We start from the raw sequence: 24,634 nt of genomic DNA on the forward strand, positions 1-24,634 counted from the left end.
ATCAGCACACTGACAGCTCCTCTTTCTGCTCTGGCTGCATGTCCTGATAATGTACTTGAACTGTGTCACACCTCTAGCTGCTATGTATAGAGTCTGTTGTCAGAGCTCTGCAAACAAATAGTTTATACAGTGTCAGATACCCTCGGTCTGGATCAGAGGGATTCGCTCAAGCTTGTGGTACGACGCAGTCTACATGCTATAGTTTGGCGTAATTCAAACTTTTCTCGTCGTTAACTTCTAGTTCCACCAGAGATGTAATGAAGATTTATGGAACAGATGTGATGGAGTCCAGCAGCTGCCCACACTTGAGCCAACAGTCAGAAAAATATAAGGGAGCAGACAGCCTGCGAGTCAGCATTAACGACTGTGTTTTCACTGTGGATAAAACTACTGTAGTCAAAAACTGTGAGTACTTCAGAGCATTGTTCCAGTCAGGAATGAGAGAGTCTAGACAGGAGGAGGTCCAGCTGAAATGCGTGGGGAATCTGGGATTTCAAGTTCTGCTGCAGGTGCTGGATGGGAAGCAACCTATCCTCAACAGTGACGAGATCGTCGAAGCGATAGAGTGTACGGCTTTTCTCCAGGTGCCAGCTCTCACCAAGCATTTGATCAATATTATAAATTCCGAAAACTGCTTGCTCATGTTTCATACAGCTGCAACCTACGGAGTGTGGGAGTTGTTCCACAGAGCAGCTTTATTCATCAGAGACATGTACACTGACCTAGGGGAGGATGTTCGTAGCTTACCCAGTAAGCTGCTAGAGTACATTGAGTCTCTTCTCCCAAGTAGCTACATGGCAGTGTGCAGTCACTCTCCATCCACTGAGCTGCTCCAGGATGCCCAGAGGACAGTGTGTCATCTGGATGAAGAGCAAAAAGAGTGGAGAATCCTCACACATCTTCCTATGAGCACCAGCACCACCATGGCAGGCGTGGCAGTCCTCAACAACAAACTGTACATAATCGGAGGAGTGTATGATTTAAGTAAAAAGGTAGTGGAGACTGGATTCTGCTACGATCCTGTGGCTAATTCATGGTCAGTGATTTGTGGACCTCAGCAGCTACGCTACAACTTCTCTCTAATAGGTCATGAGGGATGCCTCTATGCTATAGGAGGGGAGTATAACATGAAGGCTCTATCATCAGTGGAGAGATATGGGCTGTCTGATCAGAGCTGGAGTTTTGTTTCCTCCCTCCCATGCCCTGCAACCTCAGTGGTGTCCACTGTAGCCATGAAGAGGATCTATATCTGTCTTTGGAAAGGGAAAGGGGCCACAGACATACATGGGTACGTACCTGAACACAATCGGTGGAATCTGGTCACTACACTCATCCGCCAGCACAGTTATGGTCTTCATATGGTGGCCCACAGGGATAATCTCTATGTGATGCGGAACGGACCATGTGAAGACTTCTTACAATGTGTGATGGACTGTTACAACCTGACTTCAGGTCAGTGGACAGTGATGTCCGGTCAGTACGGGAACAGCAAAAGCTCTCTGTTCACGGCAGTGGTCAGAGGAGATTCTGTGTTCACTCTCAGCAGACACGTGACCACAGAGTACACCATAGAGGCGAACAAATGGAGGCTCAGGCATGAGATGAAAGGTTTTGGCAGGATTGGATCCATATATACATTTTTGATGAGGCTGCCTAAACCCACTCTCTCCCTTTTAGGAAATTGCCCAAGCCAGAACCTCAGAGACACTGATGTCTGTCACAGATTTCCCCTGGGATGCTCTCAGCACATTTAAAAGCTGGTGATCATCATTCTGGTTTCTATTCTAATAGTATGTGGCAAAGGATTACAGCCCACACTGCAACTGTTTCAAGCGCACCTCTAAAAAATTGGTTTAGTCTGCCCAAACTATTATTTCAGACTGTTGACTGTTCACTGTCTACAGAGGAATCAAAGCAGTTAGTTGATAACTAGCAAAATTGATGGATAAAGCTGCAAAACTAGCACTTATGTTGCTTTGCAGCTTTTTGTCGTGTTTGTTTGTGGGAACCACCCTGTAATAGACTTTTTATTGCACAGTCCTTGAAGAAAACAGATGGTCATGGTCTAAATTAATGTCACACTTTTAATAAGTTTGTTCACAATTACTACAAATATTTGCATCACTTTAAAATTTAGACACAGCATGACTTTAATCAGTTTATTTTTGTTCCAAAACTAATCTAAAAAATTGGTAAAGAAGATATGGGTTAATTCAGAAATATGAATAGATCATCATCTAACAATGCAGTGTCAGCATCAACTATATGTGTGTAGCTGTTTCATACCAGCACAAGGTCAGATATGACTGCAGTTTTTAGAATACAGATGATTGTCTGCAAGATATCAATGTGAAAAGTGTGTGTGTTTTATCAGGACACACGCATCATAAGCTCCTCCAGGGCCCGATCTCGGTGGTTTTCATGAACCAGCAGCACTTCTTTGATGGCATTCTTCTGAAAGCCCATCTCATTGAACTGATTCAGCAGGTGTAGGAACTCCTTCGCCTTGAGAAAGAAAAAGTTTACTTTCTTTAAAGTTTTTAATCAAACTGACTTCATCAGATGAAAAGTGCCAAGCTTTGTTGTCTCCGATAACTTTAAAGACTTGTGTGATATTGGAGCTCTTTGTATGGCTTACCTTTGTTTCACAGTTTTGAAACATCTCCAAGGCCTCTTCCACCTGGGACATGTCATAACCCAGCTGACACAGGTGGTCAAACGCCACCAGATAACTCAAGATCTGCCAAATATTCATTCATACAGGATGAACAAGAGAAGAGCTGTCACATGGAAAAAGTTATTGTCTGTTTCCAGTCAGATTCAATTAATACAATGGCTGAATACAATAACCTCAGTTTTATCTGAATTTAGAAGCAAGAAATTTTGGGTAGTCCATATGTTTACATCTTTAAGACATTCCTGCAATTTAATTGGTGTGCATTATCTGGGTTCACGGACAGATAAAGTTGGGTATCTGGGTATGCTATGCCTTCTAGGGATAATGTCTAAGGGAAGCATGTATGATGTAAAAAGAACTGGTCCTACCACAAAAGCTGGTGGAACTCCATAATTAATCAAAATAACTGCCAAATCATTTTTTGTTAGTCAGTTGATTGATTCATTGGGTCAGGTAAATATATGTAATAAATAAATTAAAAAGTAGTATAGATATGTGTAGCTTCATTTGTAAAATGTAATTTTATATTTTCCATTTGTTTGCAGATGGTTGATAAATAAAAGCAAAAACACAACCCTGGTGCATGAGTGTGCCAGATGCCAGATGAGTATTATGTTAGGGCCAGCTGTTGTTTTCAATATTCAGTGAAGTCGAGAGTAAGTTTAAAGTGATTTGGGAAAAAAAAACAACTTAACTTTCCTGTAGAAGTCTCTCAACAACTTACTTCCAAAGCAACCATTTTGTCAGAACTTATGTGTAAGATGTCATCTTTTCTGTTACAGGCCTTTGAAACTGTGGATGTTCCTCTACAAAGTATATAAACTTTAGTAATGCTCTAACTTAAACTAATCCACTATCTACACATTACTTCACCCTGTTTCTGCTCTAACATACACAAAGCACAGTGACTCAGTGTCCAAACCAAAGAGGCACACAATAATATGCTCTGTAAGGCATTACTTATTACTGTGATTAAGAAGATGATAATTTAATTCAATTTCATTTTATAGTGCAAAATCACAACAACAGCCACCCCAAGGTACTTTATATTATTATGAAAAGACCCTACATTAATACAGAGAAAACAAAACAACAATCATGTAACCCTCTATGAGCAAGAAATTTGGTGAAAGTGGGAAATATAAACTCCCTTTTAACGGGAAGAGCCTCCAGCAGAACCAGGCTCGGGAAGGGGCACCCATCTGCCACGTAAAGTTAGGGGTGAGCAGATGAAGCCAATGATAGAGAACCTCATACTGACTAAGGCAGAGAGTTCAGATCAGAGTGTGAACTTTGTAAAATCATGAAATACACTAGTCTTTAATCTTCCAGTATCAGAACTAACAAATGCTGCTGAAGAACTAAGTTTGTTTCCTTAAAGCTATTGAATCCGTGCATAGTTAAGTCTCATCTTTGTTTCTCACCTATCCTTTCTTGTCTTTTCAGATTTATTCTGTTTGGTTCATGGACCCATAATGCTGTAGGCCCAAGTGTGACCACTATTTTTACACTGACTTATAGTAGCTGTATTTATACTGTATCAGTGTTCATAGAACAGACTGTATGATCCCGACAGCTGGAGCCAAAAGTTGACCAAGTGTTTCCGAGCAACACTGGCTTGTTGTTGGATATAACACTGACCTCATCTGGGGTCTGCTGTCCTGTCCTCTGAAGAGCAGTGATGGCAGTATGAAGAGAGTAGCCCCTTGCAGTGATGGCCTCCAGCAACTCTCTCTCCTCTGGGTTTAGAGCTGACAGGAGTTCTGCTGTAGAGTCCAAAGCAAAGGAGGACAAACCCCTCGGCCCTGAGATGACAGCGGGGTTTCTACAGGTGTCTGGTCTGAATATCTAAGAAACGGCAGACTGCAGTGAATGTACAGCGAGTGGCTGAGAAAGAACAGGGCATGGTAGACCTGACATGCAGTTTTAGTGAGAAGCACACAGGATTCACACTAGCTAATCCTCTTGAAGCTCTTGCACCTTGGCTGCATTCAGAGAGCATATTTTACGCAGATTATTTTTAGAGTGCAAATCCATGAAAAACATTTTGAAAATGCAAAATGGAGAAAAGCTGGATAGGAAGAACTTATTTCCTTTCGTAGTTAATATTGCTGACATTAAAAGAAATGTAATCCCATGAGAATATCTGACACATCTCAATAGTCACAACCCTGACTATAAACAGAGTGAACCTGTTTTCATGCTAAGCCTGTCTGGTTCTAGTTATACTCAAGATTGACCGTGCAGCTCAGGTGATGGTACTGCCATGAGCTTCAAGCTATATTCAGACACTGTTAGGAAACAGAACTTTCAATAGTCTAGACTACTGAGACTTAGCCACACTGCAAACTCACATGGCTTCGTGAATGAACAGCCACATTCTAAAATTATGACAATAAACACAGTCAAAGTAAAGCTGGAAGGATGGCTGTGTGAATTTAGTTTTGTTTTTTTTCCTGGATAGTGATGCTGAATGTATCACAGTCATCAGCTGTATTGTATTGTGTATTACATTCTGCAATGAAAAGTTTCAAATGCACACTCACACATACACACACAGCTTACTGATCACAATATGTTCCTCTTACCATGCTGGCTGTGCTAGTTCTGGTGTAAGGGATCCTCATGTCCGAGGCTGTGTGTGATGAAGTGCTCTGGGGATAAGTCTCTGTGTTGGGATCTTGTTGTGTGGGCGTGTCAAGCAGTGACAGTGAACACTGACGCAGGTTCTTTCTGCGCTGGTGGGGCAGGCTGCTCAGACAGGCCGGGGGGTTCAGCAGGTCAGGGACAAAGGCCTTCTGTGCTTTCCTCTGACCACGCTGACAGTTTGCAGAAGGACGCTGTTCCCCCGGACTCACTTTCACTATGGAACTCGTCTTGGCTTTCTGTGTAGTGTCCTCTTTGTCATCTGAAGGTGAGATGGTAAACTTGGTGCGCAGGATGGAGGAGTTGAGGCTGTGGGACCGCTGCCGAGGGCTGGGCTCGCAGAAGTCCAAGCTCTGTCGACTGGCATTCTGTTGTGGGCTGCTAAACAGCATCCAGTATGGTGGACAAGATGACAGCAGGCTTGATGAAGAGAAAGAGGGGTTAAGCTGGTGCTGGGTGGCAAAGCCACTTTGCAGCCCAGTTAGCACCCAGTTCTCCAGACTGAATCCATACTGTCAAACATGCAAACATCGTGTAAGTCCTTCTGTAGGTCTGAAGCTACATTTTCAACCTCAACTCAATGATGACAGACTTTTCATTACTTTACTTTACTTTTTAGTCTTTTGGCTTGCTAACATTAGCCAGTTGAGTGTAAACAACACTTAACTGGCTAATGTAAGGCTCATGAAACTTATGGTAGCGTCTAGCATCTCAGATTATTAGCACTGACTATAAAAACCATTTACAATACAGAAATGTCTAACATCTGGAAAGTATGTTGATTTGTACACCCAGTAATGAGTATGAAAAATACTTTGATAGGGATGCTCTCCCATTAATTATTGCATTAATGTGTCACAGAGACAATCCCCTTGTAGCCCTTTTGAGGTGATTTGAAGCCCAGGTTGCTTTGATGACAGTCTTCAGCTTGTCTTTATTTTGGGGTCAGATGTTTCTTATCTTCCTCTTGATAACAGACTATACTATGTTCTGTATTGTCATGCCCACCTTTTCCTTTTCCTACCCATTCAATCTACTTTCTATTAAAGTGCTTCGATGTAGCACTCAGCAAGCGTCCAGCCTTTTCAGTGATCTTCTGTGGCTTACCCTCCTGTGCAGGGTTATGACATCATGTCAGTATGGACCAAAGTCTGAGAAATGTTTCCAGCACCTAAGACAGATTCATACCAGTACTACCACGGTGTACCTGTTAAAGCGTACATCCTTTAGTGGTATGTGCAAGGCCCTCTACCTGCCAGTTTGAGGGTTCTGTGCAGTTCAGCTGATCGTAGGACTGCACTCTTCTGGACAGAGACCTATGATGTTGTGTCTGGAATCTGCTCAGTTGTAACATTCTGTCACATTCTTGTCCGAGATTTACCTTTATCTTTCATATGCTCATATAAAGCTGTAAAGAGCAATGTTGTCCTTTATTTGGCAGTGCTAGTAAGTGTGTACTAATCACATACATACAAAAAAAACCATACAAAGTGAGATGTTGAGCCAAGGTTCTTCCTTTAATTTATCGCCTGTCAGTGTCATAGGGTTTTGTTTGGTTTTCCTTCTACACAAAGGAAAAACCATGGCAGAGAGAGAAACACACTCACCTCTGTTTCCTGCAGGATGTTGAAGTAGTCAGGGACAGTCATACTGACAGAATATTTTAGTTCCTGAAAGGAAGCACTCTGAGGCACCCTCAGAGGTACACCATCCATACTGCTCAGTCCACTGAGAAAAACAAAGATAAGTCAGCCATAGAAGAACTCACACAATCCCTCCAGTTGTGGATCTGTAGTGTGGACTGCCGTGCTCCCTAAAAGGAAACACAACAATCTGTATTTCAGTGAGCTCAGAAAGCTGCAGCGTTCAGGCAGTGGGACTGTTCTAACCCCTTCGCTCTAATTCCAGAAGTGTGCAGTCCACTTCTGCTGACCTTTCAATATTTTCTGGTTTTATATTAGAGTCCATGATGATACCTTCCATGAGAAGCCTGAAGATTTCCATTAGGCCAAATAAAACACTGACTCTTTTTTCTCTCTGTAATCTGTCAAACATTATTGTTATTGCTAATATATTAAATAAAGTTATAAAAACAATTAACATTATGTGATAACTGGGTTATAATCAGTTCTTTTAATGCTTTTTGCATTTACTTTTTACAGCATGTGAAGAAAGGTAAGAGCATCACTGCTTTGAGTGTTACTTTGGATCAACAACTGTTGAATGTTTAGATTCTACAGTAATAAGTCTGCCCTACAAAGTCCAAATCCAGTCTTCCGCCTGTCCTCCACAGAGGGGATTCCACTAAACTTCAGCAGGCTATTTTCACCTTCATAAAGGTGACGCACATCAGAAGTCGAAACTGTTCAGTGAGTACAGGTTGTCATCATCAGCACAATCAATCCATAAATCTTCCTTCAACTACTCTTTTTGTCAAACAGTACAATCTTTTGTTGTAAGGTACGGTTGTGGTCTTTAGGGTGGTTTTGTTCTCCATGCTCAGTCAGGCTTGAATAAAGATGTCAGACTGCCAACAACACTCAACTAATCCATTTCTCAGGCATCAGAACACAGGTACCATGACTCTATCATTACTCTGCATCAGTAGAAATGATGCAGCCTCTGTTATCCTCCTCTAGGCTCATAGAAACTACTTATATCCGGAAAACAAGAATGAAGAGGAGCTCTGCTGAAGTGTTGATCACATTCATAAACAGTAGAGCATGAAGCAGCGAGAAAGGGTTTTCCTAGAAAACCGTCATCATGAGCTTTTCCTTTCTGTCATCTCAAGCTCAGATTAGAGAACGGACGGCTTCTTTCACAAACACATACAAACCTACAGTGTGTCTGTAGGTGTTTATGTGTGTGTGCAAGAGAGAGAGAGATGGTACAGAAAGCTCTGTGCACTCAGCACTAATCAGGTTTTTGCAGCATAATGACACAGCCCAGCCAGCAGACAGATGGCCGAGGACTCGCAACACCAAAGAGCACAGATGCTGGAGAGGCTTTGTGTGTCACCTCTGACGCTTTTTGCTGCTGAACAAATAAGAACAAATGTATATATGACTATTTCTAAGTTCAAAAGCTGTGCAAGACTTGTTAAGACAAGTATAATTATCTGATGCTGCACACTCACTACTCTTTATGTCACTAGGGAAGGCACATAGCAGGCTATGTGCCTTCCATAAATACAATAAAATGCGCTCTAAATCCCCAACTCTTTCAGAAAACTGCATACACATACATACATACATACATATATATATATACACACATATAGATATATATATACACATATACATATGTATATGTATAGGGAGGGAGAGAGAGAGAGAGAGAGAGAGAGAGCGAGCTAATGAAATACACTGTTTAAAATAAGAAAAAAGCTTACCCTTGTGTCTTTGTGTTGTCAGAGCTGCAGTCACTCAGTTTGTGATGTATCACTCATCACTTAGAGAACCACCTGGGACACTAATCCACTGATCTCCAGTAACCCTCATCAGCTGACTTACTGTGTACACAGTCGACAGCTCAAGAGAAGCAAGTAAGGACATCAGATAGTGCCTCCAGTCGCTAGGACACCCACATGTTCCTAATATTTGTGTGAAGTCATACCACTCCAGACTCCAGGGTACCTGTCTGAGTCTGAACTTATATGTGTGTACACACACAGATCATTTTATTAGGTGTACGTGTACAACTGACTATTTGTGGCATCTTTAACACACACACACACACACACACACACACTTACAGAGAATCCTCTGAAAAAGAAGAAATATTCAGTGAGCAGCTTTCTGGTGAAAGCAGCTGTGGCAGGAGTAAGGGGAGAACGACCAGACTGCTTTAAACTGTCTGCAGAAGAGCTCCTTAATGCCTGCTCAACACTGTTAAACACCAGTCTACCCAAGTATTATTGCTGATGCGCAGGCATCTTCTTCAGGATAATCCGTCGTGAGGTAAAGCCCAAATAATGTCAGACTGGGTTCTTGAGTGTGACAACTAAGGCTGTTCTGAAGTCAATAAGGACTTAACACACACTAATTATACCTAACAAGATAGTGGCCACACTTACGTCCTGGTCACTTTATTAGGTGCATTGCATGTTTTCACAGTGGAGGACAATCATATTAAACATAGCAACATGACCGAGGAGGTCAAAGAAAGTACACGTGATCCCTGTGAGATAAACACCTTTTCGGCTCCTGGCTCTGATGTTTATACAGGGCAGCTAATCAGAAGACCACACAGCTTAAAATTAATGGGGGGGCTCTAGTGCTGTAATATTTGTACCTAACAATATAGTGTCATAAAGTATTTGTATAGAAATGAAGCTGCTGAAGACCACATAGCTGAGAAAGCACATGAGACGATCAGAGGACCCAGACACCATCCTGCTGCTCTGTGTGCACACACTTCTGTGATCAAGCTGCAGTGTTTACCCTTCTCATGTGAGTCTGGCTACAGGTGACACTTTCTCCTAAACACATGGGCACTGAACCATGAGTAATATGTTAAGCTGTGGATAATAAACTGCGTGACAACTTCATATTGTTAATTTTATTTTGTCTTCAGAAAATTCATCAGAGTAAAATACAAACTATTACTGAGTAAAGAAAACAGGCATAAGTCAATACTGTGGGCTGTTCCACAGCTGCACCTCACACAGATAAAACACTTGCTGTTGTCCCAAGAAGGCGTACATCTGTTTCAAATTCAGAGACCTGCTGCTCCTCTCGTCTAAGCGTCGATGGAAGCGTGTTGAAAACTCCAGGTAAGCTGCGGCCATCTTTGTCACTGTCACCTGGTTGTTGCACTGTGCATGCCGAGGACAAGTCAGAGGTTCTCACAGTCAGTGTCAGTAGTCTGCAAGGCAGAGGCCCAGGCCTGGTCTGATGGGGGGTTTGGCAGAACCCAGCTCTGAGGAACAGATGAACTATCAGGATGATCTACTGCCACCAAACATGTGTCCCATTCTTTTCTGAAACACACAAATACGTGGGCAGCAGAACTGAATGTTATTAGTGAAACTGCTGGTATATGAAATATGAAATCATAGCCCGTTCTCTTATTGAACAGCTGTTTTTGCCATACGAGTCCTCTCTCTGTCACTTCTAACATTATACATGTCAGAACGTGCAAAACTCTGATAAATGCAACCACCAGAGGCCACTGCAGCCTTGCTGCTGCCACTGGAATGAAGAGTGGGAGTAGCAGCCACACACACTTAGTTAACTCATCATCATCAGTGTGAACACCTCGAGGAAAGCAGAAGTTTGGCCAGTTTGCAGGTCTGCAGCACTCAGGTATGTTAAACACATTGCCAAGGAAGAAGATGTGAGCAGCACTGCTGTCATTTCCAAGTCCTTCATTCTGCAGTGAGAAGGATTATCCACATTCAACACTGCTGCCACTCTTCCCCAGAGTGGATGTCCCAGCCAACTCACCCCAAAGAGTTGGCTGGGAGAAACTGCAAAAAACCAAAGACCTCTATCCCTGACCACAGTTAGCATGTTAAATGGTTAAAGTTCAGGACGGTAGGGTCAGAAAGAGACTCGTTTGAAGCACAGCCAAGAGGAAGCCTCTCTGTTGTACAAGAACACGGCAGCACGGTTCCATCTGAACAAACCACAAGAAGAAAGACCATTACACACACTTCACACTCAGCAGCAGTCAGCTCATGCTGCTTTGTACTGTCAGGTCAACAGCTTGCAGCTAAAATGCTGCAAAACGTTTTAGTTCAGCTTGCAGCTCCAAAACTCAAACTCTGTAACTGAGAATGTTGCAACATTTCAATCAAACATTGAGTCAATTTCTAGTCACACAGTACTGTGGCTGTTCACCAGTTTAGCTTCCCCCACTTTCTACCCTCGTCAGTGCTGCGTTGTCCAATAAAAGAGGCAAATGCCCAAAAAACACAGTGCTTTGGTCCACAAGCAGCTGTCACTCTGATTTCACAGTATTAATGTTTTGTAAGAGACAGAGACGACAGAGCAGAGATCAGTGACCAGCACAAAAGATCCAAATTAGTGACTAACTGAACTCCTGTCAGCCATGTAACTCATTGCTCTACTCACAGAGGTTCCAAAATGATGCCTGTGGTTGTCTTTGGTAATGTGTCCATTATACTTGCTCCTTTTTCCATTTAGGCTGGAACACCAATCTTTTTTTTTTAATGAACATTTTTTTATTGAAACTTTTAGTTGTGAACAAAGCAAAAATAATAACACTTGTTGTACTCTCTTTTACACACACCAAGCCCCACACCAACCACTACTCAACTTACCTGCACATCAAGTGGCAAAGAGCCAACTGGTGAAAGAAGACCAAATACAGTTATACTGATAATATTTATCTAATAGACCACAAGTCATTTTTTCATAAGATGCCAATTTAACCACTGTTGTCAGCCATCCTTCACAGGGATGGACTGAAGGACAAACGCTGGCATTTTCTCTCCCTTCATATTTTCTACACTTTCCTAACAAAGAGTAAAAAGAATGAGCCCAACAGAGAAAGCAAAGTGTACAAAGATGTGTGAAGAGCAGACTGACCTGATGTGGATGAGCGCATGCAGCGAGTGCTCCGCCTGGCTGTAATAGTCTCTGAAGGGCTGCAGGCCACAGTCGCCTGGGAACTCCTCTATCAAACAAACACAACAGGAGTGGGTGACAACACAGTCATACCCTGTGCACGCACACACACGCAAACACACACACACACACACACACACACACGTGCACAGCCATACCTCCAAACAGCATGGAGTCCACTCTGTGCTTGCTCTGCAGTTGTCTCTCTCTCTCCTTCCTCACTCGGCACTCCCGCTCTCTCCTCCTTTCCTCCTCTTGCTCTCCTTCCAGCATCACCATCAGGGCCTTCTCCTCTGCCGAGTAAACTACAGTCCTCCTCTTTATCACCACTCTCAGCTGCTCCAGTGTGCTGCTGAACACCTCTTCGCTCCGCAGCTCAGTCACGATGCCTGTGTGATGGAAATGTATTTTATTTATGTATTGATCACGTTTCAGTAATATCGCTTTTGTGTCACTCAGCTGAATTCATGTGGGATAGCATTTAGTTTCAACTTTATTGCACGCTCAGTTAGGCTTCGTGAGAATGTTGGAGACACCCGGGGGCCGTGTGGGGGGATTCAACAGGTGGTGGAGATTTTTGTTCTAATATCTCTCAGGAAGTGGTGGATGAGGCAGGAAGCAGTCTTTAGGTGACACTGTAAGAGGAGATAAAGGTTGTAAACTCTATCTCTTTCTCTGAGGGGGTCAAGGATGACCTGCATTTAAAGAAGTGCTGTGCTTTTCAATGTTAATTAAACTTCCACGACACCTGGCACAAATGGAGTCACATGTCTCATGTCTGAATCTATGTGTGAGTTTAAACTTGGGAATTAAACATTTCTTCATAACTTCATGCTGGGACGCCTGCACGGACTCTCTCAGATTCCAGGACACTTGTGGATGCCAGTGGATGTGAGGCTCATGACGCACCTATGAATGTATGGGTACATGTGCCCTGAAGTCCAAAGCATTCCATTTGCCTTAAATCTCACCTACATGAGGTCAGGTTCCCCCACCTAACACCACTCTAACAACCCTTAGACTGTTCCAAGTATCCATAATCCATGCAGTTGATCTCTTGTTTGTTTGATCAGTCATCACTGATCAGTGACCAGCACAAAAGATCCAAATTAGTGACTAACTGAGCTCCTGTCAGCCATGTAACTCATTGCTCTACTCACAGAGGTTCCAAAATGATGCCTGTGGTTGTCTTTGGTAACGTGTCCATTATACTTGCTCCTTTTTCCATTTAGGCTTTAACACCAATCTTTTTTCTTCTTCTTTTTTTTTTAAATGAACATTTTTTTATTGAAACTTTTAGTTGTGAACAAAGCAAAAATAATAACACTTGTTGTACTCTCTTTTACACACACCAAGCCCCACACCAACCACTACTCACTTACATACACCTGTACATCAAGTGGCAAAGAGCCAACTGGTATAAGAAGACCAAATACAGTTATACTGATGAAATTTATCTAATAGACCACAAGTCATTTTTTCATAAGATGCCAATTTAACCACTGTCGTCAGCCATCCTTCACAGGGAGGAGAGTGTCTTTTCCGCCAGTTTCTTAGCAAAATCCGTTTAGCCGTGTTAAGGGCCAGGATGATCCATCTCTTTTTATGGGGGGAGAAGTCACAGTCAGAAAGTTCTGTGGTTGAACCAAGCACAGAAAGTTTTGGTGAGAGGTGAAATCTTCTTTTCAGAACACTGAAGATGACCTCTGTAATGGTTTTCCACCAGTCCTGAAGTACTGGACAGCTCCACAGAATATGTACAATTGAGGCACCCTGCCCATCACATCTCCAGCAATTGTCTATAGCAGGGGTAGGCAACCTTTCTGATGGCGAGTGCCATTTAAAATTTCCTCAGAAGTCAGTGTGCCATATGATTGCATTAGCAATAAATTTAATAACGCTCTATATGAACAGTTACACATTACCACTTTATAGAATTATATTTGTTTGCAAATGTTGGCAGCTATCAGCGAATAGTTATCAGCTATTTTGAAACAAAAAAAAAGACACTTTTTATTCATAACAAGAACTCCATAACAGTAAATGAACTGTACAACAGAAAATACAAATGCTATTTATGGTCTCCTCACAACAGTGATAAGAAAAATAAACTGGGCCAATATGGTATGTTTGTTAATACAGAGACACACATGTTAATGTGATCACTGGTCTCCCACTCAGAGACACAGGTCTCCGAGTGTCCAACATTCAAATGGCTACCTGAGGACACTCATGTGAGAAAAAATCTGCTCACACAGATATGTAGAGCCAAATTACTGTCAATAAGGCCTCTGCAATGTTCTGAAGACAGTTAAACTTGTCAGGTAGTGATGTCCAGCAGGTGAAAATGCAAGCTCCATGAACACACACAGCTGTGGATTCCAGCTGCTTCGATGTCGCATTAACTGGCATTAACTCAGCCAGTTAATGCGAGACAAATCTAGCTGCTCATTAAAGCTTTCTGGTTTGATCAGAAAATAAAACATTGGTCCATACACCTGAAAGTCCCAAAAATGCATTGTGTCTTGAGTCTATGGATGCATTTTGACTAAAGACCGCCCCCAGATATTAAAGCCATAAAGCCTTTGAATGAAAACAAACACTGTTGTAACAGTGATGTACACTGTCTTGTTGGTAAATGTATGATTTCTATTCATTTTACGTCAGATAAAAACTTGGGTTGTAAGCTTCAGATAATTATTTAACAACAGCCAGACATTTTAAATGAGAATAAGAAAGTATTTCTTTGTGCCCCCTTTCCTGTTAATGCCCTACCTGGCCCCTGACAAAACTTTGCTAGATCCGCCCCTGCACAGTTACCAGCTGTCAGCTACATAGAAAAGGATCCTGGTGTTATTTGTCTCTCAGAAACAGTTCATAACTTCCTTCACCCCATTCATGTCACCTAAAAAGGTAAACCTGTTTCTCCATCACCTGTTCAGCTCTGATGATTCAGTAAGGACATCTCCTGGTTTCACCTTCATGTTTCCCTCTCACCAGATATACAAACCGATATCATGACCAGCAGCTTTTACAGCTGTGGCTCCAGCAAACATCAGCTGATACTAGAAATTAATATTAAATAAATTCTAACAACAGCTGATCAAGCTTAAACGTGCTGCTGTTGTTTAGTGCGACATCCGGCAGTTTCCTCTTTCTGGCGCAAAGTGGGCGATAAACAAACAAGAGAGAAAAGCCGATCAGCTGATCATTGGGACGATTCCGTTTGTACGGGACGGTTGGCAACTCTACTAACTAACCTTATGAATAAAATAAAGTTCACTATCAATAAAATCATAGCACCCGCCCAGCAGTATATAAATTCCGTCATGAAGGAGATAGTCGGCGAAAAACGTACGGAATAGGAAATAATAATAACTAGAAAAATTTGCATTTCCTGCGAAAATGCTGTGTGGATGCCTTAACGCTGAAGCTGTCTGCTGAAAAGCTGAAAAAGATGAAAAGTTGCAAAAAGTTGTATGGTGGTGAAAAAAAACATGTCACCCTAAGCAGGATTCGAACCTGGCCCTCCTGGTCTCAAGGCAGCTACTCATCTCACTGAACTAAACTCATTCTCTCAAGAAGCGGAGGAGAGACCGACAATTCTGCTAAAATGAGCAGAAGCTGCTGAGAATTGTGCTGAGAAGAGGTGAAAAGGCTGAAAATTTTGCAGAAAAGAGGTAAATCAGCAGAATTTCTGCAGAAAAGAGGCAAAGGAGCAGAAACTTGCGCTGAAAAGAGGTGAATCAGCAGAGTTTCTGCTGAAAAGAGTTTTTTTTTCTGAAAACAGCCCAAAAAAATGGAATTTGTGCTGAAAAGGGGTGAAAGAAATGAAAATTTTGCTGAAAAGGGGTGAAGAAGCTAAAGTATACCAAATCAAAGTATTTGTGCCAAAACATAGTGTTTCTGCCATATTGTGGTATTTGTGCCACAAAAGTTACTACATTACAACATGAATACGGATTAAAGATGAAAGAAACTGGCAACAAATTCCTCCACTACAAACCAGTCTGATACCACTTCTTTGCAGTGTTCACGTTTACTAAGGCACTACCCAAAAGGCGCCACAAGAGGGCACTCCAACACAAGAGAAGAGGTGAATGAGCAGAATTTCTGCTGAAAAGAGGCAGAAGGTTCTGTATGTAGAAAAGAAACACTGTTGAACCATGTGTGAAATAAATAAAGAAATGAAATGAAAGAACAACCTGGTTCTGCTCAAATTTACCAATCAGAGGTACTGCCTCAGTCTGCTTCATCAGGCTGTGTACTTGTTTCTGCCATGGAACGTTAACAAGAATCTGAGGTCCATATTAGAAAAGCTGCTAAAATCATAAAACTTTGCAGAATTGTAATAAATTAGCAATATAAATTACAGGTCTGTGATAGTGTATAAATTTGTAGTGAAAAAAAAAACACGTGGACCAAGGTGGGATTGAACCCACGACCTTTGAGCTGCAGAGCCGTGTCATTACTGATTGCGCCACCTGGAAAGGGGCGGCGGTCTGAAAGACAGATACTTGGGCAGTCAGAAAATAGATCGCGGTGAGAGGCAAAAAACGCGCCGTTTTTGGAGTTACAAAACGTCGTGTAACTCAAAAACTAGGAGGGCTAGCAGCATAATTCTTGTACTGGGTGAATCAGCGGACTTTGGTGTATTTTGACTGCGATTTTCATAGCTCGTTCTACCTCCGTCGCGGAGATATGACGAGAGAAGAAACGGCTTCATTTCCAGAGTTTGAAGACTGAGAGAAGGACAGATTTCCACCCCTCAAACAAACGTAATTCATTGCTCAACGGTAAGATAATTGTAAAACTGCTTGCACTGTGAGTGTCAGCAGTGTCTGAAAGATATATTGGCACAAGCCTCATGTCCTAACTTTGCTTTGTTAAAGAGATATGGCAATTTGAAAATGCCTCCCGTTACAGAATTTCAGCTCTGAATTTCAAAACCTCCCCATAGACTTTGAATGGGGACTTGTCAGACCTTGTGTCACTCCGAGGCAAATTGCGAAAAAACGGTAAACCTCACAATAAAGATAGTGACATTGTCTGAAAGCCAGCAAAAGTACCTACGTTTTGATGTATAATTTGTGGGGATTGAGTGGAAATTGAGTGAGTAGCAAGAAGTTGTTTAGACATGAAGAGAAAATTCAGAACGGACCAGCACTCACTCTGACTTAATTGCATAGCAACCATAGCAACGCATGTATTTTCTGAAAAATCACAATTTTGCAACTGAAAACTTAAAGAGAGATAAGATTAAAACGGTAGAAGATCTGAGAAAGCTGAATCAGACAGGAATAGCCCAATAATCTGAGAACATTTTAAAGTTTGAATGGAGTTTCTAGGTGAAAGTATGACAAAGTAGTTAAGTTTCAAAGACAAGCAAGTTTTAGCAGAATTGTGGAAGTTTCCCATTCATTTCAATGGGACAAATTAAAGGAAAAAAGTGTAATTTTTAAAAAGTATAACAGTAATAAACACCAAAAGTCATAGCCATCATTAGCAGAAAGAGCAGAACAGTATAGAGTTTGAACTGAGAAAATCAGCTGAAAACTGAGAAAGTAGTTAAGTGCCAAAAAGTGTACGGAAGCAACTAGAGGAATAATAAAGAATAAAGAGAAACAGGAACTCAATAGTGTGGAAGCCCTTTTAGGGCATCCACACAATAAAGAGAAACAGGAAAACAATAGTGTGGATGCCTCCAGCATCCACACAATTTGCATTTCCTGCGAAAATGCTGTGTGGATGGCTTAACGCTGAAGTTGCCTGCTGAAAATGACTGAAAAAGATGAAAAGCTGCAAAAATTGTATGGCGGTAAAGAAACTGAAAAATTATGCTGAAAACAAGTGAAAAAACAGAAACTTTTGCTGAAAAGAGGTGAAAAGGCAAAGATTCTGCTTCAAAGGGGTACAGAAGTTCAAATTTCTACTGAAAAGAGGTGAAATGGTTTCCTCTGAAATGAGCAGAAGATACTGAGATTTGTATTGATAAGAGGTGAAAGGCTGAAAATTCTGCTTAAAATAGGTGAATCAGCAGAATTTCTACTGAAAAGAGGTAAAGAAGTAGAACGTTGCACTGAAAACAGGTGAATCAGCAGAATGTCTGCTAAAAAGAGATTTCTGTTGAAAACACCTGAAAAAGCTGGGATTTGTGCTGAAAAGGGTGAAAACACTCACAATTCTGCTGAAACTGGGTGAAGAAGAGGTGTTGGGCTGTTGAGAAGAGTTAAATAAGCTGAACTGATATGTTTGAGTACAAATACTATGATTTGGCAATAATACTGCGTTTAGCACAACTCCTGAGAATACTATGAAATTGCAGTAATACTATGATTTTGAAGGAATTCTATGATTTGTTAGAAATACTATGCATTAGTATGTCTGTGAAGGTTCTCAGTCATCCAGGTCATCGTAGTCAAAGGAATTTGCAAAGGAAAGCGTCTGGACTTCTTTGAGTTGCTTGAAGACGTTTCACCTCTCATCCGAGAAGCTTCTTCAGTTCTAAGGTCAAATGGCCGAGAGTCCCAGATTTAAACCCAGTGGGGGCGACCATCTTTGAACAGAGGTGGTGGTTTACGACACCAACTGTCTGCCATCTATAATCCAGTTTTGAGTTCCCTCCCCAGACGCCTTAACGCCCACTCACATCCTGGGCCATCTGACCTCAGGAATTCACATGACAAGGTGGGGCCAGGTTTCACAATGAGCTCACCCGAAACCCTGGCTGATTAGGTACCACACCCGCTTTCTCACACCTTGGCTCATGTGATTAGAGGATCACCAGGGGGTCCTTTGTCCCTCTTTGGGGGGGATACTCCCACTGGGTTTAAATCTGGGACTCTCGGCCATTTGACCTTAGAACTGAAGAAGCTTCTCGGATGAGAGGTGAAACGTCTTCAAGCAACTCAAAGAAGTCCAGACGCTTTTCTTTGCAAATTCCTTTGACTATGCATTAGTAGTAATACTATAACATAACACATATATGATGATTTTGCAGACATTCTGGTTTTACACAAATACTATAATGTGGCAGTATACTATGTGTTAGCACAAATACTATGATTTGCTATAAATACTATGATTTGGCACATATACTATATTCAGCAGAGATACTATAACAAAACAGAAAGTCTACGACTTAGTAGTAATACTATAACATAATAGATATACTATGATTTTGCAGACAGTCTATGTTTTTGCACAACTAGCACAATGTGGCTGAAATACTGTGATTTGGCACAACTACTATGATTTAATACAAATACTCTTATTTGCAGAAATACTATGCCTTAGTAGTAATACTATAACATAACAGATATACTATGATTTTGCAGACAGTCTATGTTTTGCACAACTAGCACAATGTGGCTGAAATACTGTGATTTGGCACAACTACTATGATTTAATACAAATACTCTTATTTGCAGAAATACTATGCCTTAGTAGTAATACTATAACATAACAGATATACTGTGATTTTGCAGACATAGTATGTTTTTTCACAAATACTACGATTTCGCTCAAATACTATGAATTTGCAGTAATACTATGATTTTGAAGAAATGCTATGATTTGGTAGAAATGCTATGGCTTAGTAGTAATACTATAACATAACAGAAATTTTAATTGGGCACAAATACTCTAATTTGGCACAAATACCATGATTTGGCACAAATACGATGATATGGCAGAAATACTATGATTGGGTACAAATACTATGAATAGGCACAAGCACTATGATTTAGCAGAAATACTATGTTTTAACATAACTAATATCTTTTGACAGAAATTTCTGCTAAAGGTACTAGTTCTGCTTTTTAGCAGAAATACTGTAAAATACTATGATTCGGGATAAATACTATGATTTGGCAGATATACTGTAATCAGCACATATACTATAACATGACAGAAATTCCTCCACTTATTAGTAATACTATAGCTTAACAGAAATGTTATGTTTTGGCACAAAACCATGATTTGGCAAAATACTATGATTTAGCAGAAATACTATGATTGAGCAGAAGTACTAAGATGTAGTAGAAGTACTTTGATTTAACAGAAATACTATTATGGAGTAGTAATACTTTCTGCAATCAGAGGTACTGCTTCTGTCTGCTTCATCAGGCTGTGTACTTGTATGTATTTCTGCCATGGGCGTTAACAAGAATCTGAGGTCCGTATTAGACAAACTGCTAACATCATAAAACTTTGCAGAATTGTAATAAATTAGCAATATAAATTACAGGTCTGTGATAGTATATAAATTTGTAGTGAAAAAAAAAAACCATGTGGACCAAGGTGGAATTGAACCCACGACCTTTGGGCTGCAGACCCGTGTCATTACCAAATGCGCTCCACCGGCAAAGAGAGCCAGTGCCTGGAAAACAGGGAGATGAGCAGTCAGAATTAGATCGCGGTGAGAGGCGTAAAGCGCCGCTTTTCTGGAGTTACAAAATGTCGTGTAACTCAAAAACTAGGTGGGATAGAAGCACAATTCCTTTACTGGGTGAATCAGCAGAATTTCATGAACTTTGACTGCGATAGCTCTTTGTACCTCCGTCGGCGGAGATATGACGAGAGAAGAAACGGCTTCATTTTAAGAGTTTGAAAACAAACGTAATTTATGGCTCAAGAGTTTGAAAACAAACATAATTTATGGCTCGACAGTAAAAACTGCTCCAACCGTGAGTGTCAGCAGTGTCTGAAGATGAATTGGCACAAGCCTCTCATCTTAACTTTGCTTTATTAAAATTATTGTGGCATGCAGATTAATCTTGCAAAGAAGCTCACAGGGAGAGATTGAGCCTGTATTTCCACCCCAAGCTGGTAGGGGAGTTTTTATTGAACATACTTGCTTGTGCCACAATGTGCTTCAAGGGTCAATAACAGCATAACAGAACTCACCTATGGTACTGCATTCTTCCTATAAAACAATAACTGTCAGTGACTTTGTACCGTAGTATAAACACAACATTGAAGACAACAGTTAAAAGTAACGTAACCATAAACAATGAAACAAGAACATCTAAAATGCAGCACATGTCCCAAGGCATGATGGGAGAGAACTAGCTGTTCCCCAACACGCCACATTATTTATGATTTATGATTTGGCAGAAACACTGGGACTTGGTATAAATACTATGATTTACATGAAATACTTTGACTTAGCAGAAATTCTGTAATCTAGCAAAAGCACTTCAGCATAGCAGAAATTCTATGATTGAGCAGAATTACTAGGATTTAGCACAAACACTATGATTTGTCTAAAAAAACCTTTATTTTGCAGTTATATTGTGATTTGGCAGAAATACTATGCTTTGGAACAAATACCAAGATTTTGCAGAAATACTATGAGCAGTAATAATATAACATAGCAGAAATACTGTTATTTTGTGGAAATACTATGCTTTGGCACAAATACCATGATTTGGCCAAAATAGTATGATTTAGCAGAAATACTAAGATGTAGTAGAAGTACTTTGATTTAACAGAAATACTATTATGGAGGAGTAATACTTTAACATGGGAGAAATATTGATACAGACACACAAACATACACATACACAGAGCCTAAAGGGAACTGTGGCTGTTAAGAGTCTGGGCTTGGTATATCTAGGTCAGTTAAATTAGCTGCACCTGCTGTAATCAGCCCTTACACACACAGACACAGAGAGAGGTATAAGTTTTCTGCAGTGTATTTCTCACATTCACATTCAGGATTCCCCTCGAACCTCCTGGTCTCAAGGCAGCTACTCATCTCACTGAGCCAAACTCATTCTCACAAAAAAGAGGTAGATAGACTGACAATTGTGCTGAAATTATCAGAAGCTGCTGAGAACTGTGCTGATAAGAGGCAAAAAGGATGAAAATTTTGCAGAAAAGAGGTGAATCAGCAGAATTTCTGCAGAAAAGAGGCAAAGAAGCAGAACGTTGCGCTGAAAAGAGGTGAATCAGCAGAGTTTCTGCTGAAAAGTTTTTTTTCTGAAAACCGCCAAAAAGCTGGAATTTGTGCTGAAAAGGGGTGAAAAAGATGAAAATTTTGCTGAAAAGGGTGAAGAAGCTAAAGTATACCAAATCAAAGTATTTGTGCCAAAACATGGTATTTCTGCCATATTGTGGTATTTTGCGCCACAAAAGTTACTACATTACAACATGAATACGGATTAAAGATGAAAGAAACTGGCAACAAATTCCTCCACTACAAACCAGTCTGATACCACTTCTTTGCAGTGTTCACGTTTACTAAGGCACTACCCAAAAGGCGCCACAAGAGGGCACTCCAACACAAGAGATGACCTATGTACACTGATGCACTTAGTAACAGTCAGCCTCCTACTTAGCCACTACGTAATACAGCAATATTACAGTGTACAAATTCACATAAATTTGCAGGGGGAACAAACAAAGCAGGAACAAGCCCAAAATAATCAAATAACTGTGCTGCCATAGCTATCGCTAACTAGCACATACGCTAAAGGTAACTAAAACCAATACACACAAGTAGCAGGGTAAACATCTTAAGCATGGAACATTAACTCACGTTTATGTGACACACACCATCCCCAACAAATACAGGATGGGCTATTTGCCCCCCTTCCCAGCAGCTCTCTCCTCAATCGTTAGCCCAGGAACAAAGGAAGACCATCTAGCTCAGAAGTCCCATGAATTCCCTCACTGCTCAGAGGCTGCTGGGTAATGTAGCTCACACTAACACAGGTTTTTCTACAAGCACAAATACTATAACATAGCAGAAATGCTGTGATTTTGTGGAAATACTATGCTTTAGGACAAATACTATGATTTGGCAGAAATACTATGTTTTAGGACATATACTATGATTTGGCTCAAATACTATGATATAGCAGCAATACTATGTTTTGGTACAAATGCTCGCTTAGGCACAAATATTATGATTTGGCAGACACTATGATTTAGCAGAGATAATATGATTTGGCAGAAATACTAAACTTTGGCACAAATACTATAATTGAGTGCAAGTACTTTAAGATAACAGAAATACTATGATTTAGCAGAAATACAATGTTTTTGCAGAAACACTGTAATTTCACTCAAATACTTTGAAATAGCCGTAATACTATGATTTGGCAGAACATAACAGAAATTCTACGACTTAGTAGTAATACTATAACATAACAGAAATATTAATTGGGCACAAATACTATAATTTCGCACAAGTACCATGTTTTGGCAAAATCCCATAATTTGGCACAAATACTATGATTTGGCAGACACTATGATTTAGCAGAGATAATATCATTTGGCAGAAATACTAAACTTTGGCACAAATACAATAATTGAGTACTTTAAGATGAGAGAAATACTATGATTTTGCAGAAATACAATGTTTTTGCAGAAACACTGTAATTTCACTCAAATACTATGACTTAGAAGTAATACTATGATTTGGCAGAAATACTATGTTTCAGTACAAATACTATGACAAAGCAGAAATACTATGACTTAGAAGTAATACTATAACAAAAGGGATTCCTCAAAATACTATGAAATTGCAGTAATTTTATGATTTGGCAGAAATACTGAACTTCGTACAAATACAATGCTTTGGTACAAATACTATATTTTGATTTCAATACTATGATTTGGCACGAGTAGTATGATTTAGTACAAATACTACTTAATTGGCAGAAATACTGTGACTTAGTAGTAATACTATAACATAACAGATATACTATGATTTTGCAGACAGTCTATGTTTTTGCACAACTAGCACAATATGGCAGAAATACTATGATTTGGCACAAGTACTATGATTTAGTACAAATACTCTTATTGGCACAAATACTATGTTTCAGTACAAATACTACGATTTGGCAATAATACTGGGTTTTAGCACAACTACTGAGATTTGGGTGAAATACTATGATTTAGAAGAAATACTATGACTTCGTACAAATACAATGTTTTGGTTCAAATAATATGATTTGCAAAAATACTATGATTTGGTACAAGTACCATGATTTAGTACAAATACTACAATTTCGCTCAAATACTATGAAATTGCAGTGATACTATGATTTTGAAGGAATACTATGATTTGGTAGAAATACTATGCCTTAGTAGTAATACTATAACATAGCAGATATAATGTGATTTTGCAGACATAGTATGTTTTGCACAAATACTACGATTTCGCTCAAATACTATGGAATTGCAGTAATACTATGATTTTGAATGCTATGATTTGGTAGGAATACTATGCCTTAGTAGTAATACTATAACATAACAGATATACTATGATTTTGCAGAAATTCTATGTTTTTGCACAAATACTACAACAACTACTACTACAAATACTACAAGAAATACTATGTTTGGGCAGTAATACTATTATTTGCTATAAATACTATTATTTGGCACATATACCATAATCAGCAGATATACTATAACATAACAGAAATTCTATGACTTAGTAGTAACACTAATATAACAGAAATTTTAACTGGCCACAAATAACATGATTTGGCACAAATACCATGATTTGGCAAAAGATACCATGATTTGGCACAAATACGATCATATTGCAGAAATACTATGATTGGGTACAAATACTATGATTTGGCACAAGTACTATGAATAAGTACAAATACTATGATTTGGCAGAAATACTATGATTTAGCAGAAATACTATGTTTTAACATAAATAATATCTTTTCACAGAAATTTCTGCTAAAGG

At 40.1% G+C, this 24,634-nt stretch overlaps 3 protein-coding genes across 4 annotated transcripts in view; 1 reads left to right on the forward strand and 2 right to left on the reverse strand.

Annotated features, from left to right (window-relative positions):
* Nucleotides 1–257: 257 nt before the first annotated feature.
* Nucleotides 258–1,874, forward strand: kbtbd13 (kelch repeat and BTB (POZ) domain containing 13). The gene has a single exon (XM_031744479.2). It carries the CDS (start codon nt 258–260, stop codon nt 1,752–1,754), a length of 1,497 nt encoding a protein of 498 aa, XP_031600339.1. The 3' UTR covers nt 1,755–1,874.
* Nucleotides 1,875–2,066: 192 nt separating this feature from the next.
* ubap1lb (ubiquitin associated protein 1-like b) lies at nt 2,067–9,376 on the reverse strand. The gene is made up of 5 exons (XM_031744462.2): nt 6,931–9,376; nt 5,266–5,835; nt 4,319–4,525; nt 2,639–2,740; nt 2,067–2,505 (listed from the first exon to the last, which is right to left on the reverse strand). The coding sequence occupies exons 1-5, from the start codon at nt 7,036–7,038 to the stop codon at nt 2,371–2,373; spliced, it is 1,122 nt and encodes a 373-aa protein (XP_031600322.1). The 5' UTR covers nt 7,039–9,376; the 3' UTR covers nt 2,067–2,370.
* Nucleotides 9,377–9,868: 492 nt separating this feature from the next.
* pdcd7 (programmed cell death 7) overlaps nt 9,869–24,634 on the reverse strand; it is a 34,962-nt gene continuing 20,196 nt past the window's right edge. The window contains exons 3-5 of one of the 2 annotated variants that reach the window (XM_039607846.1): nt 12,075–12,305; nt 11,878–11,965; nt 9,869–10,243 (exon numbers count right to left, since the gene is read on the reverse strand). In XM_039607846.1, the coding sequence (XP_039463780.1) occupies nt 9,985–10,243; nt 11,878–11,965; nt 12,075–12,305 (578 nt within the window). In that variant the 3' untranslated portion in view covers nt 9,869–9,984. Of the gene's footprint in view, nt 10,305–11,877; nt 11,966–12,074; nt 12,306–24,634 lie in introns of both variants that reach the window. The other variant, XM_039607847.1, reaches the window with a different exon arrangement.

Source organism: Oreochromis aureus, unplaced genomic scaffold (genome assembly GCF_013358895.1).
Source record: "Oreochromis aureus strain Israel breed Guangdong unplaced genomic scaffold, ZZ_aureus HiC_scaffold_60, whole genome shotgun sequence".
NCBI lineage: Eukaryota > Metazoa > Chordata > Actinopteri > Cichliformes > Cichlidae > Oreochromis > Oreochromis aureus.